This window comes from Biomphalaria glabrata, chromosome 4 (genome assembly GCF_947242115.1).
Source record: "Biomphalaria glabrata chromosome 4, xgBioGlab47.1, whole genome shotgun sequence".
Taxonomy (NCBI): Eukaryota; Metazoa; Mollusca; class Gastropoda; family Planorbidae; genus Biomphalaria; species Biomphalaria glabrata.
Window position 1 is genome coordinate 34,176,298 of NC_074714.1, and position 20,305 is coordinate 34,196,602.

The 20,305-nt window shown below is 36.6% G+C and overlaps 4 protein-coding genes and 1 long non-coding RNA gene across 5 annotated transcripts; all 5 read left to right on the forward strand.

Annotated features, from left to right (window-relative positions):
* Positions 1–1,455: 1,455 nt before the first annotated feature.
* On the forward strand, positions 1,456–5,147 carry LOC129925889 (uncharacterized). The gene is made up of 5 exons (XR_008777654.1): positions 1,456–1,494; positions 1,787–1,945; positions 3,106–3,231; positions 3,569–3,637; positions 3,998–5,147. It is a non-coding gene; the product is annotated as an uncharacterized LOC129925889 (long non-coding RNA).
* A 9,904-nt stretch (positions 5,148–15,051) lies between these two features.
* On the forward strand, positions 15,052–15,543 carry LOC129925953 (uncharacterized). The gene has a single exon (XM_056027557.1). It carries the CDS (start codon positions 15,052–15,054, stop codon positions 15,541–15,543), a length of 492 nt encoding a protein of 163 aa, XP_055883532.1.
* A 191-nt stretch (positions 15,544–15,734) lies between these two features.
* On the forward strand, positions 15,735–16,823 carry LOC129925954 (eukaryotic translation initiation factor 3 subunit A-like). The gene has a single exon (XM_056027558.1). The coding sequence runs from the start codon at positions 15,735–15,737 to the stop codon at positions 16,821–16,823; it is 1,089 nt and encodes a 362-aa protein (XP_055883533.1).
* A 191-nt stretch (positions 16,824–17,014) lies between these two features.
* On the forward strand, positions 17,015–18,751 carry LOC129925955 (germ cell nuclear acidic protein-like). The gene has a single exon (XM_056027559.1). It carries the CDS (start codon positions 17,015–17,017, stop codon positions 18,749–18,751), a length of 1,737 nt encoding a protein of 578 aa, XP_055883534.1.
* Positions 18,752–18,971: 220 nt separating this feature from the next.
* On the forward strand, positions 18,972–19,409 carry LOC129925956 (eukaryotic translation initiation factor 3 subunit A-like). The gene has a single exon (XM_056027560.1). It carries the CDS (start codon positions 18,972–18,974, stop codon positions 19,407–19,409), a length of 438 nt encoding a protein of 145 aa, XP_055883535.1.
* The last annotated feature ends 896 nt before the right edge of the window (positions 19,410–20,305 follow it).

The window sequence follows — 20,305 nt, forward strand, 5'->3', positions numbered from 1 at the left end:
TGGTGCTACCTTTGAAGAATAATATTCAAGAAGTGAATGCAAGGTTTGAGGTTGTAGACCTTAATCGAGAGAACATTTTGAGAGGTGACACAGTAGATATATATATATATGCTTAGGGCTACTACAACGAACTGATATACAGACATGTGAATTTACAGATGATTCAGTGCATATGATCTCTGTAAGTGATTCGAAATACAGTGAACTTTAAGACTGTACAAGCAAAGAACTTTCAAAGCTTCAAGAAATAATTATGACTGGTTGGCCAGACACAAGAAGCGAGACTCCAATTGAAGTCAGGCCATATTGGGATTCAAGAGACCAGTTATCAACTTCGGGTGGTATTATATACAAAGGTCTGAGAATACTGCTACACACTGCTTCTTCTAACACCTCTAGACCACATGAAACATACGTAACACGCTCAGGCAGAATAGTTAACAAACCCAAGAGACTTGAATTGTGATGAACTGAATTGACTCTTTAGTTGACTAGTTCATGGAACTATACTAATGGAACAACAGCTCCTAGTTTTTACTAGGGGAGTGCCGTCGCGCATCATTTTCACGCATGGTGCAATATGGAGAAATTCAGGAGGATGCAAAAGAAGAAATTTACTCCTCCAGTCACTTGGACTGACCTTCAATGAGAGTAAAACTTTCCTACGCTTTATTTTATTAGATCTCTAAAAACTTCATCCATTTTCTCACAATGTTTTGTGATTTATAAAATTTTCCTGAATAAGGGATCGTCACAAAAGTTATTTTTTTAAGGCCACCCCATTAAAATAGCTGTTTTCAGTATTTTCACATTTGGGTATTTTACACAAAATCTGGATTTTTTTTTTATGTACATTAAATCATTATCATCTGTCCCGCGTAACTAAATCCTCCACTTTTCCCGGTCACCAATGTTCTTAACAAGAGAGAGAGGCTGGTCCATTATTTGCGTAGTCCAGCCAGCTTTTCTTCTGACAAACTTTTTTCGTTTATTCTCTTAAAGGATATTTTTTTTTAAAGTTAGTCTTACAAAATACAATTCCAAACCAACTCATGCAGTTATCGTCTTTTCACAGTATTGAGGAGTCATCCTTTTTGCCAGCCAGAGTGTTAATTGGCAAAAGTAAAAAATTCATTATTTTAATTTTTTTAGTAAATATTCACAACTATATCTTTTATATAATAATATATTTTTTTAATAATAATATCTTTTATATAGACATGCTTTAATAGATCTAATAAATGATTAACGCGGCCCTACCAATATGGGTATATTAATACTTAAATCTGGGTATTTTAAATTTCGAATGCGCATTTTTAAAAAACCGAACTTATCTATAGATCTCTTATATCTAGAATAATCTAGATCTACAACACCCAGACTTAGACTATGGTTCTAGATCTATTTAAAAGATATTTTTTTAAAAATAACTCAACAGATCTAATAAAGTCATGATTTCCTCTCTATTTTCTCTAGATCTAGACCATACATGAGGTCAATATGAATTTTTATAGATCTAGTCTACGTCTAGAACTCTAGATCTATCTATCATGACTATAGTTGACTATAGACTATAGTCTATAGACTGTATTATACTGTAACTGTATTACTAGTATTATATTAGTGTATAGTGACGGTAATTATAGTCACTATAATCAATAGTGTATTGCCTGTAGATCTAGTACCTGTACTAATATTAGTAGATGTAGATCTATAATAATAATACTTTTTAATAGTAGAAAGTAGATTTATAATCTATCAATTCTATCAGGTCTATCTAATCTAGATCTAAATCTAGACTTCACTTTCACATCACATGATTATTGATACAGACAGTGAATGAAACGAATGCAGTGATTATATTATAGTTTATACTGACTTATAGCTCTACCAGTTGATTATCATCATCATCATCTGAGGTCATCTCGAATAATAATCTAGACTAGTATGTCAATGTCTCTATTAAAATAATTAATATCATCAGCCATATATCATTTTAAATATTAAAATAGTAGACATAGATTTCTATATTATAAATAGATAGATTAGATCTATAAAATATAATTTTACAAACTTTAGAAATGATTGATTTTATTTTTAATTGATCAGCCTTCTAGACTAGATCTAGCATCTCTAGCTAGACTCTAACCTGTAGTTTGTAGATCTTGGAATTGGATCGAAATTCACCTTCCTAAATTGTCTCTAAAGTCTGTAGCTGATTTGAGAGGCCCAACGAGGCAAGAGTCTATTACTATTAGTACTCGGTCTCTTGATCTATCTAGTAGGCCTACTTAGCTGGCTAGTGCATTAGCCTTAGCCATAGTGTAGTCAAATCTTGACAACTAGTCTTCTAGAATAATTAGATCTAGATCCAGTTTAGATTTAGAATATAAAAGTATTTTACTAGCTAAAATACTAAATCTACTGATCTAAATTCTAGATAGATATACAATATATATATAGATCCAGTTTAGATTTGGAATATAAAAATATTTACTAGCTAAAATTCTAAATCTACTGATCTATACTTAATATTTTAGATATTATATGACATCTACAAAAATTATTATTAAGATATAATTATAGAATCTAGACTAGTTATTTATGTACATAAAATATATAAATAAAATATAAAATTTATGCAGGCCTAGATCCCATAAATTTATAATTGATCCAGATCTATCAGTAAAAGTTACCTTCGATGGGAAGTTTTACCCAATCTAATCTATACAAGACAATTTATAATCCATGCCTCGCCTACACCCCATACATTAAATAATAGTTCCCATTCCATGCCATGCCCAGACCCATGAGTTCATGAAATAATAAATGATGTGGTGTCAAGTTGGATCTATCCCCTGAAATTCAGCTTTTTAATATAAAACTCTCATATCTAGTTAATTATTTGCTATGACACTCTGATCAACTTGGACTTGTGTGATACATATATGTTTCTTATCAGATTTAATGAATGAAGTTTTGGTGCATTTTAAGGCTACAAAAGTATCATCAGGTGCATTCTAACCATTGGTATTTTTCCTGGCAACATTTCTATTCAAGTCTGTGATAAATTATAAATTTAAAAAAATGTTTGTAATGTTTCAGTTATTAACAAGTAGAACCATGCCAACCAGTTCTGATGATGTACCAGAATGGCTCAAGGATCATACTTATACTATTTCTACTCTCTGGGCAGACATTAATAATATTGGCATCCATTCAATATTTATTGTAAGTACTACTATACAATTTTTATTTTAGTTATCTAAAAGATATTTTATGAAGTGTGATTTTCATGGTCAAGCAACATCCAAATATCGGGGATGGAATTTAACATTTTTCTCTAGTTTTTTTTTATAACACTCTTAAGCAAATTCATCTTTCATGAATGCCTAATATACTTGGCTGTTGTGCAGGCCATTCCTTTACAATAAACTGTTAGATGAAATTAGGCAAAATTATGTCTGATAATTTGTATGTTTGATACAACAATGTATTCAATTTAATATTTTTTAATTTTAATGTTTTCAAAAGAAATTAGCCATTATGCCTAATTGTATAATTACAGTTATGTTTGGAAATGCAAGAAAAAGGCATGCATTCCTGACAAGTCAATGATTGGTTGCACCTCTTAAAGGTAAGGTACTGCAATTTTTCCCTATGCACTTTTCTCATAAGCTGAAGTACTTGTATTTTTGAAAAACTAGTTTTCCATGAAAATGTAAATCATAATGTATGTTATAGTTGCTTTTAGATGAGTGCAATGTCCATCAAATTAACTGAATATCTGCCTTCACCTTTAGTAATAATTCATAACTATTAAGGTCAGGGCCATGTCTACACATTAACACAGTAGCTCCTTTTAGGTACAGACTATTTTTAGAATAGCAAAATTATATAATTATACTTAATAACATATATACGTTTAGCATGGTCAACACATATGTCACACATATTTTTATTTTTTTAAAATCCTTTTATTTATTTTTATAACTAGATAACTTTCTGTTATGAGAAAAGATGAGATTCTTGGACTCCTACATAGCACCACCAGAAAGGAAAATCCCATCATGTTGCAAAATAAAAGTCTTGGACCAATTTTAATTTAAGATATATATATTATACTGTAAGCTCTATACATATTTATGTATATCCTGTCATTCAGCCAACAGGTTTGGATTTAGTATTTCTTTAAATCTGTTTGATATTGTACTTGAAAACTATTAATCTGAGCCCCATTAAAACAATAGGGAGTGCAGTGAATGAGTGGTAAAGCACTTGGCTTCTGAACTGAGGGTTCCTGGGTTCAATTAAGACTGGGATTTTCAATTTCAGAATTCAAAAGGCTAGGGATACATGGCAATAGTAAGGAATAAGTAAAGGCAGTTTGGGGATCCATGGCTGAATGGTTAAGTCATGGGTTTGAATCTCTGTGAAGACTCGGGTTAAATTTTTTTTAGATTTTTGGCCCCTAAGTCCACCTAACTCTAATGGGTAGCTGACTTTTGTTTTGGAAAGTAAAGATGGTTGGTTGTTGTGCTGGCCACATGATGCACTGGCCAAAGAATCAAATGACCTTAACATCATCTGCCCTATAGATTGTGACGTCTGAAATGGGATTTTTTTTCAAAAGGTGGTTGGTTGTTGTGCTGGGTACATGACACCCTCGCTAACCATGGGGCACAGAAACTGATAAACTTTATATCATCTGCCCCATAGATTGCAAGATATATAAGGGAAATTTTACTTTTTAAAAATTAAAATAAGAATCTATCAAAAGTAAACATAAAATATGGTGCATTCTCCTTAAAACTAAAACCTGGTGCGAAGGTTTAAAATGTTGGCAAAAAAAAGCAACATCATATATTCTTAATTCCCTTTGCAAAACTTACTGAGAAGAACATGCATGTTGTTCCCTCATAATTTTCTTGACAGAGGAAATCTTGTTTATATTAGATTTGAATTAAGCAAATTAAGAAAAAAATTATAATCATTATTTCAAATGGTTGTATCTAAACCTTATGAATTATTTTTCCGTTATAAGTATATTGAGATTAATGGATAATCATGAAATTGTAAAATAATTGCTGCTATCATTCCATTGACTAAAGAACCATAATTTATTTTTTTTTTTTAAATTAATTTCAAAATGATTTTTTTCAAGCATAGAGTTCACACAGATCTTGAGTGAATTTTTTTTTTATTTGACTAATGCTTCAATTTTATTGTATCATATTAGTTGTTAATTTTTATTACCCAGAATATTTAAAAAATGAGTACACTATTTTCATGTAATGCTCAAAATACACCATAATCTTTAGGCCATACAGATTTGTATAAATTAACTTGTTTAAATACATTGTAAATGTATACTGTCGGAATAAGAATAAAGTTTTTCTGTAGACAATTATTGTTCAAGATTTGTTGATGCTCCTGCTTAATCAATTATATATACAGGTCATTAGTTTTAACACGTCTGATAATAAATGACAGTACAAGTTAGTGAATGAAAATTTGTCATTATTTCAGCTGCTTTAGGCCTACATCAATGTGAGGTATCAGTACTTTGATTGTGTCATATAACAATTTAAAGCAACATTTTGAAATGAATAGTCTGTAGAATTGACAGTAAATACATTTAAGTGATGGGCTGTGATGTGCTTGAATTGGGAGCTGATCATGTATTGAATTTGTGTTTTTGATCTTTACTTCAAGTAAATGTTAATGAGCAATTAATTTTTAATGAATAAATAATTTAAAAATAAATACAAAAGAACCATAAACATCTACTTTAGTTTAATAATTTTTTTTCATCAGAACAGAATTTCCAACTTTGCATTCTTAAAATAAAATATAATTTATTTAGAGTAGAGTCAGAACACAAAATCATAGTTTTAAAATATTAAGTAAATTAAGCTAAGCTGTGATCTCTTATAAACATTTGTATATAGACTATACACAATTTAATTATTATTTTTCATCAAATTGCAGGAACTACTACATGTACTTATGCCTATTTGACAATAAAAAACCATAGTCAATGAAATAGTAATACTAGTAAATGAGATAAAAGTAAATTTAATATCATCAATGCTATTGAAGCCACACTTGTTTTTTTTTTATCTTGTTTGGTGGACTGCAATTAAAGTTGCTATTAATTTCACTGATCGTCTTAGCTGAAATGCCAGTGTCGTCTCTTTGAATCCTAAGCTTATTTTCTTGGTAACTGAAAGTCCAGATATTTGGAGTTTCATTTTAAGCACCTATACTTTCCGAAATGGCATTCCGATAGGCTAAACCATTTGCCTAACATGTCATATGCACGTAAAGAGGTACCACAGAAATGCTTAGGCGCCAACTTACTTTAACTGACATAGAATAAGAGAGCACCTGGTTGCATACAGCTTCAGAACGAGACAGCAGGAGGTCACTTACAAAGGTGTGGTATACACCAATGAAAATTAATTGCCGAGGGTAGATGGCAAAAAAAAAAAAAACTGATTCTACCACAGGTGGACAATGGTTATGCCTGTGCTCAGTGTGGCATAATATGTAGGTCACAGCTGGGGCTGAGTAGCCTCTGGAAACATAGCATTCCTCATAAGTCTTAGGAATCAAAGACAAGCCTATCATTTTTGTAGCATAGTTTGTAGCTTCTGTAAATGCATGAAATGCCGACACAAGTCCTCTGTGAGTTTGATGGATTATAAACACCTTACTTCTTTGCTTAATATTAAATGGTCCTTCTCTCTGTTCCTCTAGGTACTTGCGTTTATCTAAATATCATTGATATATCGTAACATGTCATCAAAATAAAAGCTAGAATCTCTGCAACTCGTTTACAAGTCAGAAGTCATCAATAACACTTGCCATTTAAAAAATAACAATTTAGATTAGTCAAATCAGTGACTGATTATTCGATTCATTTAGGCATTTTAGGCCTATAAATTTTTTATTTGAATATATAATGATCCTTTACACTTTGTGACTTTACTAGTATACTTTGGAGTAGACTTGTTGAGCTAAAGTCGGAAGTACACATTGAGTTTTACTGTGATCTACTAGATTACTAGATCTAGATGTCTATTATATTAAATATATAAGTAGAGAGAGTATCTCATCAATAGTATCTGTCATATCGTGATCAGTAGGCGGCTGCAGGTTTATAGATCTATTCCATGACAAAAACCCTGGCTTGATTTAGATCTACTGGTCTAGACATCTAGATCTAACTAGAATTAAACTAGAAAACTGAATTAGAGAAGTAGCTTTCTGGATCTAGAACCAGAATCTATATTATTAATATTAGATCTAGTTGCGTCGAACGCTTAATTTTTGGTTGTTGTTTTTAATAAATGCACATAAAATACATTGTATTTTGGCAATAAAAATACCCAGTTTGTAGTCCAGTAATTCTAATAATTAATTAATGAATGACTATCAGTATTTGTTTTAGATCTATCAGATTCATATGACTATGACTTATTATTTATACTTATTTTGTATCATTCGTCCAAGAAAATCTATCTCTAGATCTATTTCATTTTAGATTAGGCTATAGTTGTTTTTTTTTTTTTGTCATTTTATTTAGGCTACAATATTACCGAGATGAACTTTTTCTTTGTTTCCCACGAGACGTGTATGCCTATAGCCTAGTCCTTTCGATAATAATAATAAAAAAAAAACGATTAGAAATGCGTAGCTTGGAGTGTCAAAACTGTATTAGGCCTCCTATTTTTATTTTTATTTCGTGCAATTTAGTATATCATAACAAATACGCATTTAGAGGAACGGTAGACAGGTCTTCATCCAGATTTAGTGTAAATAAACCAAACACAGAAACACTGAAAGATTGTATTTTCGGAATTTAGATTCTATTTTTTTGAAAAAATGTGGCATTTTATAGGGTGGTCGAAAAAAATAACTTTTGTGACGATCTCTTATTCGGGAAAATTTTATCTATTATATCAGATAGTCAGAAAATGGATGAAGTTTTTACACATCTAATCAAATAGAGCGTACGAAAGTTTTACACCCATTGCAAGGGACTGACGGAGTAAATCTCTTCTTTGGCATCATCATGGATTTCTCCACATTGCACCATGCGCAAAAATGATGCGCGACGGCACTTCGACTCTCTTTGGCTTTGTAAAAAACTCGAAGCTGGTGTTCCATTAGTATAGTTCCATGACTAGTTTGTTAGTTTTTCCATGTTTTTCTGATAAATAGATTTTCTGAATTCAAGAAGAGAGATGTAACATATTGGTATTATATGTACATTTGCACACTAGGGCGTCAGTGCAACACCGCTTGTGTTTACGTAATAAATGGAGTTCCTAATATGTCTTCCCTCTTAAACACTAGTTTGTTATTTGTGTAATACCATAGTCTATGGTAATATTAATATTCTACCGTTTCCCTTTGTTTCAACAACGTTTAAAAGCTGATCATTTGTTTTAAAAGTGAATAAAGTAGCATATATACACCTAATTAAAGTATCCTACATACATGGTCTCTCGAGACGTAAAAAGCCACAGGACAGGACATAGATATTTAATTTTACTTTGTAGACGTTTATTCTTAAATCTTTACACTAATAGACAGGAGTGTTTGAGGGCGTTTTGGGTTTTATTTAAAGTAACAAGATATTGTAATAACTTAAGTGAGGCAACTCAACGAGGACATAGACGTTTATTTACATAGAGACGTGACAAACACAAAGGGCATCTGCCTTGAGCACAGCATCTCCATATAGGCTCTCTAGACTTGGGCGGAAATCGTTTTTCTCCTAATGTCAACATCCGACTTGTTTAGTCTCAGATAGTGCGCACCTTCTTTCTGTACTATCTTGGATGGCGGTACGCATGGTAAAGTCATAACAATATTCTTGCATATTTCCTGATCATAATCCAAAGGTTTCATTTTATTTAAAAATATTTCTAGGTGATTTAGCAAATATCAAAACATAAAAAAAACACCATATGTTACATGTACATATAATTATTGTGGACTACCAGTATACTCCTTGAACTGCCTGATATTTTCAATTTGTTTTTCAATTAAGTCGCAAGGACCTATATTTTTTTTATTGATACATGACGCGTAGGACGTAATCATCTTCTTTTTTGAAGTACCAGTAACGTCTGTATTATATAAGATAACATACACCATTCCAAAATGAAGTAAATCTGTTATCTATAAGAGAATATTTAAATCTGGCCCTATTTACAAAGATGCTTGTTGTCACAATTTTTTGTTTACAAAGCATATTATCAACTCTGGCAAAAGGTTTGTAGGCCTACACGTGATTTCTCCTAAAACCCAATCTCGGATCAAGATGAAATTTCGCACAATTATTTTTTTTACCTGACAACACAAGATCAATTTAAAAAATTAACCTTTTAGTTTATAAATTATTGATAGTAAATTATTTTCTTTGGTATTTATGGGGCCATACATGAAGAAACCGAATGGGAGATTCGCACCCACCAAGAAATATACCAACTCTATGAAAACCTCCATAGTGACATCCACCAAGAAATATACCAACTATATGTAGACCTCCTCCATAGTGTCAAACACAAAGAAATATACCAACTATATGTAGACCTCCAAAGTGACATTCACCAAGAAATATACTAACTATATGTAGACCTCCTCCATAATGTCACCCACAAAGAAATATACCAACTATATGAAGACCTCCAAAGTGACATTCACCAAGAAATATACCAACTATATGTAGACCTCCATAGTGACACCCACCAAGAAATATACCAATTATATGTAGACCTCCTCCATAGTGTCACCCACAAAGAAATATACCAACTATATGTAGACCTCCATAGTGCCGTCCACCAAGAAATATACCAACTATATGAAGACCTCCATAGTGAAACCCACCAAGAAATATACCAACTCTATGTAGACCTCCATAGTGACACCCACCAAGAAATATACCAACTCTATGTAGACCTCCATAGTGACACCCACCAAGAAATATACCAACTATATGTAGACCTCCATATTGACACCCACCAAGAAATATACCAACTATATGTAGACCTCCATAGTGACACCCACCAAGAAATATATCAACTATATGTAGACCTCCATAGCGACACCCACCAAGAAATATACCAACTATATGTAGACCTCCATAGTGACACCCACCAAGAAATATACCAACTATATGTAGACCTTCATAGTGACATCCACCAAGAAATATACCAACTCTATGTAGACCTCCATAGTGACACCCACCAAGAAATATACCAACTCTATGAAGACCTCCATAGTGACACCCACCAAGAAATATACCAACTATATGTAGACCTCCTCCATAGTGTCACCCACCAAGAAATATACCAACTATATGTAGATCTCCATAGTGACACCCACCAAGAAATATACCAACTATATGTAGACCTCCTCCATAGTGTCACCCACCAAGAAATATACCAACTCTATGTAGACCTCCTCCATAGTGACACCCACCAAGAAATATACCAACTATATGTAGACCTCCATAGTGACACCCACCAAGAAATATACCAACTATATGTAGACCTCCATAGTGACACCCACCAAGAAATATACCAACTATATGTAGACCTCCATAGTGACACCCACCAAGAAATATACCAACTATATGAAGACCTCCATAGTGAAACCCACCAAGAAATATACCAACTATATGAAGACCTCCATAGTGACACCCACCAAGAAATATACCAACTCTATGTAGACCTCCATAGTGACACCCACCAAGAAATATACCAACTATATGTAGACCTCCATAGTGACACCCACCAAGAAATATACCAACTCTATGTAGACCTCCTCCATAGTGTCACCCACAAAGAAATATACCAACTATATGAAGACCTCCATAGTGACATCCACCAAGAAATATACCAACTATATGTAGACCTCCATAGTGACAACCACCAAGAAATATACCAATTATATGAAGACCTCCATAGTGACATCCACCAAGAAATATACCAACTCTATGTAGACCTCCTCCATAGTGACATCCACCAAGAAATATACCAATTATATGAAGACCTCCTCCATAGTGACATCCACCAAGAAATATACCAACAATATGAAGACCTCCATAGTGACATCCACCAAGAAATATACCAACTATATGTAGACCTCCATAGTGACATCCACCAAGAAATATACCAACTATATGTAGACCTCCTCCATAGTGACATCCACCAAGAAATATACCAACTATATGAAGACCTCCATAGTGACACCCACCAAGAAATATACCAACTATATGTAGACCTCCATAGTGACACCCACCAAGAAATATACCAACTATATGTAGACCTCCATAGTGACACCCACCAAGAAATATACCAACTATATGTAGACCTCCATCGTGACATCCACCAAGAAATATACCAACTATATGAAGACCTCCTCCATAGTGACACCCACCAAGAAATATACCAACTATATGAAGACCTCCTCCATAGTGACACCCACCAAGAAATATACCAACTATATGTAGACCTCCATAGTGACATCCACCAAGAAATATACCAACTCTATGTAGACCTCTTCCATAGTGACACCCACCAAGAAATATACCAACTATATGAAGACCTCCATAGTGACACCCACCAAGAAATATACCAACTATATGTAGACCTCTATAGTGACATCCACCAAGAAATATACCAACTATATGAAGACCTCTTCCATAGTGACACCCACCAAGAAATATACCAACTCTAGGAAGACCTCCTCCATAGTGACGGAAATAAAAAGGAACAGATTACGTCACCTCAAAAGAAGAACAGAGGAGCAAAGATTGTTCACCGGCAAAAACCAAAAGGCAGGCGTCCCAAGGTCAGAACATGAGCACTGTGGTTTGATGACGTAGAGACAGATCTATAAAAAGTCTATAAAAAGCTAAAAGTCTGGGCATGGAGACGTAAAGCCCAGGATAGAATGGAGAGATGTGCTAAAGCAGGCCAGGGTCCTCCATGTGCTGTAGCGCCACTTGAATGGATGGTGGTATAAGCTAAATAGTCCATTTATAGGTCGTCGTAATTAACAAAAACCTGAAAAATAGGTCAAGACAATAGAAACAATAGATATCTATACATTCTTCCATGTTCATAAGCTCTATACTAGCAGATTGGTTACTATATAGGCTTCAGAAGCCTGAACAGACTTAAGAAGAAAGTTTGTATTCAGGTCCTTCCTGCTGTTTTAGAGTTAGTCTAGATATTACACATTGAATTTCATGACTGATCCCAACTAACTGATACTAGTACGCTTAATATAAACTCTGTTGTTGAAAGTATGTTTCTATATGTTCTTGTTCTTTCTCTAAATCATCAATTGGATCCAAGTGATGTCCATCAGTGATCACCAGTGACCACAGACCAGTTGATTTGTGAAGCCAGTTCCCAACTCAGCCAATGATCACCAGTGACCACAGACCAGTTGATTTGTGAAGCCAGTTCCCAACTCAGCCAATGACCTTGAACAGACATTACAAGAATGATTGAATTGTTCACTACCGACATCAAACAAATCCAACAAAAACCCCAGGACTAAACAAAAGCTCCTCTCAGGAAGTGATTTAAGAAGACTATAGTTTAGTTGTAACCAGTCTTATTGATCCCTACAACATACACTTTTGGGACTTGTATCCAAATAGTTTAACAACTTGAAGAATTTTAAAACCATCTTACTTTTTTTCCTTTGGTGATTGAATTAAACACACAACTTTCTAGTGTTAACTCCTCATGTTGGGTTTGGTTTAATTTTTGTATGAAAGCATCTTCTGTTATGTTAAATGCAGTTGCGTCACTAGGATCGGTGTCTCCCGGTGAGGTAAGCTCAGGGTGTCACTCCCCCCCCCCCTGAAAAAAACAACTGCCGGTATTGTTTTTTTTTGTCGTTTCTTTATGTTGAACAATACAACTGTAAGGTAATTGATTGATTGGTTACACCCGAAAATGGTTTTCGATTCTATTTTAAAAGTGATCACTTACATTTAAAATGTACAATTACTGATTTGAGAAACATTGAGTTGAACATTTTTGTTACAGATTATTTACGGGAAAGGTTTTAAAATATACTAGTGTTTCTCAGCTGCTTCCGAAAAGGCAAATCAAGCACTATACAGTTTACGTCCTGCGAAACAACAAGGATGTTGATCAGTTTGATAGCGTCCATCGGAACCACTCTGGAAAATAGCAAGAGATAAAGGTATCTAGCAACAATTAGTCCAGATTCAGCGACTTGTTTAAAGCCAATCAAGCTACTGTGTCACAACAGATGGCGGAACTCTTCAACACCGAGACGGACAGACGGATATAAGATAGCCAATGGTTTATCTTATCCCCATGTCTCTTTCTAGCAGCCATCGACCATGTCATGGAAATACAGATTCCCATGTCTTAAACGAAACCAAGTAGGATTTTGCAGACGACATAGCATAACTTCGAAATACAATTAAATGTATACACGATATGACGGATAAAGACGCCCTCAAAGTTATGCATCTTGGGTGCAGGTTACCCAGTACCCCCATCAACATTGGTCATACAGATCTTTTGAACATTAGAAAAGTTAACCTATTTAGGCAGTGTTAATTTCAAGCAATGGTTGCATATCATGTTGTTGCATTTCGGATTGGAAAGGAGGAGTCGTCCTTTAAAAAAGTATAGCCTATCTGAACAAACAAATCAATTAGCCTGGAGTTTACAATCCACGTACTCAAAACAATCATTGTCCCATCGGCCACCTACGTTTCGAGACGTGGAAGGTTGAAAAGAGACTGAGCAGTGATGGCTGAGAAGCATCCTACGAATAACATACCGAGATAGTGTTACTTAGACTTACTTAGACTTAGGTCCTCCCGCTCCGTTCGGCGCATTGGGCGGCAAGCTGTCTCCATAAAGAGCTGTCACTGGCAATGTCTGAAGCCTCCTCCCATCTGGTGTCCACTGTTCTGAGGTCCTCCATGAAGGTGTGACGCCAAGTTTTACGAGGACGTCCCTGTTTGCGCTTTCCTCGTATTGGCCTCCATGTCATCGCAACTCTTGGTATGCGTAGTTCATTTTGTCAGAGAACATGTCCCACAAACCTCATTCAATGCTTTGTCACAACCTCACTAAGTGTTCGACTCCCAGTTCGGCATAGGATTTCCTTGTTTGAGACCCGGTCTGTGTAACTGACTCCAAAAATCCGTCTCAGCCATTTTTGTTGAGACACATTTAGTCTCTTCTCAATTTTGACAGATGACTTCCATGTCTCACATGCATATGTTGCAGTTGGCATGATGATTGTGTTGAGAAGGTGTATTTTTTTGTCTCGAGTCCAATGGCTTGGCAAGTCCAAATAGGCTGCAGCCTTTGAAAAATGCTCCCTGCCTTTCCTATTCGGCACGCAACATCATGGTAAGCATCCCCATCATTTATTATGTGAGTGAACTTGTCCAGCTCTTCAAGCTTTGACTCGCCAAGTCTGATGGGGGCACCCTTTGACTTATATCCCACTCGTAAAATTTTAGTCTTGTCCAAGTTTATGCGGAGGTCAATTTTATGTGCCTCTCTATCTATCTTTCTTGTATGCCTTTTTTTTGTAGTGCAACGTCATCGGCAAAGTCCAAGTTCGTCATTCGTTTTTGTTCACGCCATGGAATACCAAAGGCCGTCTGGTTCATTGCTCTTCTCATTATGTAATTGATGACACGATAAAAATATAGAGGGAGTTTTGATTTAGTGACAATGACATACAAATCACACAAGGATAGGGCTTTCGACACAGAACACAATAGAAGTTGACATCAACAGAGATACTTTCAGGACTACATAGAAATAAGTCACATTTTAGAAATGTTAGCTGACATTTGATGGTTCCCTTCATTGTTATTAAACAGCTTTGATTGTTCAACCTTTCGCCGGTGTTTTGGATTACTCCGAGTGTTACTGCGGAAAAGATAAAAAAAAAAAAACAAGAAAAAACTAATAGAAATAAACATAATATTTTGAAAAATGCATTGCATTCCGAATGAAGAACACGTGCAGTATTTCATGGGGCTATGCAGATATGGCTGTGACTTCTGTCATGGTGACACAGACTAAGTTGTTGAGAATTAAACTGCTACCAATGATAGGCCAGGAGGATGCAAAGCAACCAATGATAGGTCAGGAGGATGCAAAGCTACCAATGATAGGTCCGGAGGATGAAAAGCTACCAATGATAGGTCAGGAGGATGCAAAGCTACCAATGATAGGTCAGGAGGATGCAAAGCTACCAATGATAGGTCAGGAGGATGCAAAGCTATCAATGATAGGCCAGGAGGATGCAAAGCTACCAATGATAGGCCAGGAGGATGCAAAGCTACCAATGATAGGCCTGGATGATGCAAAGCTACCAATGATAGGCCAGGAGGATGCAAAGCTACCAATGATAGGTCAGGAGGATACAAAGCTACCAATGATAGGCCTGGAGGATGCAAAGCTACCGATTATAGGTCAGGAGGATGCAAAGCTACAATGATAGGTCAGGAGGATGCAAAGCTACCAATGATAGGTCAGGAGGATGCAAAGCTACTAATGATAGGTCAGGAGGATGCAAAGCTACCAATGATAGGTCAGGAGGATGCAAAGCTATCAATGATAGGCCTGGATGATGCAAAGCTACCATGATAGGTCAGGAGGATGCAAAGCTACCGATTATAGGTCAGGAGGATGCAAAGCTACAATGATAGGTCAGGAGGATGCAAAGCTACCAATGATAGGTCAGGAGGATGCAAAGCTACAATGATAGGTCAGGAGGATGCAAAGCTACCAATGATAGGTCAGGAGGATGCAAAGCTACTAATGATAGGTCAGGAGGATGCAAAGCTACTAATGATAGGTCAGGAGGATGCAAAGCTACCAATGATAGGCCTGGATGATGCAAAGCTACCAATGATAGGCCTGGATGATGCAAATCTACCAATGATAGGTCAGGAGGATGCAAAGCTACCAATGATAGGCCATGATGATGCAAAGCTACCAATGATAGGTCAGAAGGATGCAAAGCTACTAATGATAGGTCAGAAGGATGCAAAAATACCAATGATAGGTCAGAAGGATGCAAAGCTACTCATAATAGGCCAGGAGGATGCAAAGATACCAATGATAGGCAAAGATGATGCAAAGCTACCAATGATAGATCAGGAGGATGCAAAGCTACCAATGAGAGGCCTGGATGATGCAAAGCTACCAATGATAGGTCAGAAGGATGCAAAGCTACCAATGATAGGCAAAGATGATGCAAAGCTACCAATGATAGGTCAGGAGGATGCAAAGCTACCAATGAGAGGCCTGGATGATGCAAAGCTACCAATGATAGCTGATGCAAAGCTACCAATGATAGGTCAGGAGGATGCAAAGCTACCAATGATAGGCCATGATGATGCAAAGATACCAATGATAGGTCAGGAGGATGCAAAGCTACCAATTATAGGCCTGGATGATGCAAAGCTATTGGTGATAGGTCAGGAGAATGCAAAGCAACCAATGATATGTCAGGAGGATGCAAAGCTACCAATGATAGGTCAGGAGGATACAAAGCTACCAATGATATGCCAGGAGGATGCAAAGCTACTAATGATAGGTCAGAAGAATGCAAAAATACCAATGATAGGTCAGAAGGATGCAAAGCTACTAATGATAGGCCAAGATGATGCAAAGCTACCAATGATAGGTCAGGAGGATACAAAGCTACCAATGATAGGCCTGGAGGATGCAAAGCTACCGATTATAGGTCAGGAGGATGCAAAGCTACAATGATAGGTCAGGAGGATGCAAAGCTACCAATGATAGGTCAGAAGGATGCAAAGCTACTAATGATAGGTCAGGAGGATGCAAAGCTACCAATGATAGGTCAGGAGGATGCAAAGCTATCAATGATAGGCCTGGATGATGCAAAGCTACCATGATAGGTCAGGAGGATGCAAAGCTACCGATTATAGGTCAGGAGGATGCAAAGCTACAATGATAGGTCAGGAGGATGCAAAGCTACCAATGATAGGTCAGGAGGATGCAAAGCTACCAATCATAGGTCAGGAGGATGCAAAGCTACAATGATAGGTCAGGAGGATGCAAAGCTACCAATGATAGGTCAGGAGGATGCAAAGCTACTAATGATAGGTCAGGAGGATGCAAAGCTACTAATGATAGGTCAGGAGGATGCAAAGCTACCAATGATAGGCCTGGATGATGCAAAGCTACCAATGATAGGCCTGGATGATGCAAATCTACCAATGATAGGTCAGGAGGATGCAAAGCTACCAATGATAGGCCATGATGATGCAAAGCTACCAATGATAGGTCAGAAGGATGCAAAGCTACTAATGATAGGTCAGAAGGATGCAAAAATACCAATGATAGGTCAGAAGGATGCAAAGCTACTCATAATAGGCCAGGAGGATGCAAAGCTACTCATAATAGGCCAGGAGGATGCAAAGATACCAATGATAGGCAAAGATGATGCAAAGCTACCAATGATAGATCAGGAGGATGCAAAGCTACCAATGAGAGGCCTGGATGATGCAAAGCTACCAATGATAGGTCAGAAGGATGCAAAGCTACCAATGATAGGCAAAGATGATGCAAAGCTACCAATGATAGGTCAGGAGGATGCAAAGCTACCAATGAGAGGCCTGGATGATGCAAAGCTACCAATGATAGCTGATGCAAAGCTACCAATGATAGGTCAGGAGGATGCAAAGCTACCAATGATAGGCCATGATGATGCAAAGATACCAATGATAGGTCAGGAGGATGCAAAGCTACCAATTATAGGCCTGGATGATGCAAAGCTACCAATGATAGGTCAGGAGAATGCAAAGCAACCAATGATATGTCAGGAGGATGCAAAGCTACCAATGATAGGCCAGGAGGATGCAAAGCTACCAATGATAGGCCAGGAGGATGCAAAGCTACCAATGATAGGCCAGGAGGATGCAAAGCTACCAATGAGAGGCCTGGATGATGCAAAGCTACCAATGAGAGCTGATGCAAAGCTACCAATGATAGGTCAGGAGGATGCAAAGCTACCAATGATAGGCCATGATGATGCAAAGATACCAATGATAGGTCAGGAGGATGCAAAGCTACCAATGATAGGCCATGATGATGCAAAGCTACCAATGATAGGTCAGAAGGATGCAAAGCTACTAATGATAGGTCAGAAGGATGCAAAAATACCAATGATAGGTCAGAAGGATGCAAAGCTACTCATAATAGGCCAGGAGGATGCAAAGATACCAATGATAGGCAAAGATGATGCAAAGCTACCAATGATAGATCAGGAGGATGCAAAGCTACCAATGATAGGCAAAGATGATGCAAAGCTACCAATGATAGGTCAGGAGGATGCAAAGCTACCAATGAGAGGCCTGGATGATGCAAAGCTACCAATGATAGCTGATGCAAAGCTACCAATGATAGGTCAGGAGGATGCAAAGCTACCAATGATAGGCCATGATGATGCAAAGATACCAATGATAGGTCAGGAGGATGCAAAGCTACCAATTATAGGCCTGGATGATGCAAAGCTACCAATGATAGGTCAGGAGAATGCAAAGCAACCAATGATATGTCAGGAGGATGCAAAGCTACCAATGATAGGTCAGGAGGATGCAAAGCTACCAATGATAGGCCTGGAGGATGCAAAGCTACCGATTATAGGTCAGGAGGATGCAAAGCTACAATGATAGGTCAGGAGGATGCAAAGCTACCAATGATAGGTCAGGAGGATGCAAAGCTACTAATGATAGGTCAGGAGGATGCAAAGCTACCAATGATAGGTCAGGAGGATGCAAAGCTATCAATGATAGGCCTGGATGATGCAAAGCTACCATGATAGGTCAGGAGGATGCAAAGCTACCAATTATAGGTCAGGAGGATGCAAAGCTACAATGATAGGTCAGGAGGATGCAAAGCTACAATGATAGGTCAGGAGGATGCAAAGCTACAATGATAGGTCAGGAGGATGCAAAGCTACCAATGATAGGTCAGGAGGATGCAAAGCTACTAATGATAGGTCAGGAGGATGCAAAGCTACTAATGATAGGTCAGGAGGATGCAAAGCTACCAATGATAGGCCTGGATGATGCAAAGCTACCAATGATAGGCCTGGATGATGCAAAGCTACCAATGATAGGTCAGGAGGATGCAAAGCTACCAATGATAGGCCAGGAGGATGCAAAGCTACCAATGATAGGTCAGGATGATGCAAAGCTACCAATGATAGGCCTGGATGATGCAAAGCTACCAATGATAGGCCTGAATGATGCAAAGCTACCAATGATAGGTCAGGAGGCTGCAAAGCTACCAATGATAGGCCAGGAGGATGCAAAGCTACCAATATAGGTCAGGAGGATACAAAGCTACCAATGATAGGCCTGGATGATGCAAAGCTACCAATGATATGTCAGGAGGATGCAAAGCTACCAATGATAGGTCAGGAGTATACAAAGCTACCAATGATATGCCAGGAGGATGCAAAGATACATTTCATCTCAACAGCTTTATTGTCCATAAATATGAAAATTAGTAGGTTACAATGCAGCCGTCACATCCACTTAAAGCACTGCACTCTTTCTACATAGTCAACTGAAAGACCTGTCTCATTATAAAATTAGCTGAATACATGGACATGTCATTAAGGGTATCACTCATACCAATTATTTTCCCCATAAATAAAAACAAAATACCAATATCTAGTGATATTATTTTTCAGCTCCAACTAAACATAGGCTAGATGAAAATACCCAGAACTCTCTGAATGATAATCAATAGCAGAAAATAAATATAAAAAGGTAATTTTAATTATATTTCAAAAGAAGAGAGAAAAAAATTATTGGAAAGTTTGTTACTTCCCCTTTTCAACCAACTTACAACAAAAATGCAGAAAAACTTGTGACTTTCACAGAAAAAATGGCCCCAGCTTTGCAGGCTCTCAGTGACACTTGGTCTTGCATTAATCTCTGCATGGAGTACAGAAACAAAAACAAAATTATTGGACAGGGAACTTGAATGTACAATTCTAAATGCAAATAAATCAAGGACTTGCTTAAGAAAAAATAATACAAAAATAAAGAATACATTTTCTGATATACTTGTCCAGGGTTTGGCAAATATTTATATCTGGCAAGAAAAAGGGACAACATTGGAATTTATTAAACAATTAGATTAATTGTGAGTTGATGTTTAAAATTAAGGCTAAGGGATTTTCTTTTAAAGTGGAACACACAAGTCATAAAGTC

Bases quoted from the DNA above. Each gene is read 5' to 3' on its own strand.
- LOC129925954 (XM_056027558.1), top strand. From the start codon at position 15,735: ATGCAAAGCTACAATGATAGGTCAGGAGGATGCAAAGCTACCAATGAT.
- LOC129925953 (XM_056027557.1), top strand. From the start codon at position 15,052: ATGAAGAACACGTGCAGTATTTCATGGGGCTATGCAGATATGGCTGTG.
- LOC129925955 (XM_056027559.1), top strand. From the start codon at position 17,015: ATGCAAAGCTACAATGATAGGTCAGGAGGATGCAAAGCTACCAATGAT.
- LOC129925956 (XM_056027560.1), top strand. From the start codon at position 18,972: ATGCAAAGCTACAATGATAGGTCAGGAGGATGCAAAGCTACAATGATA.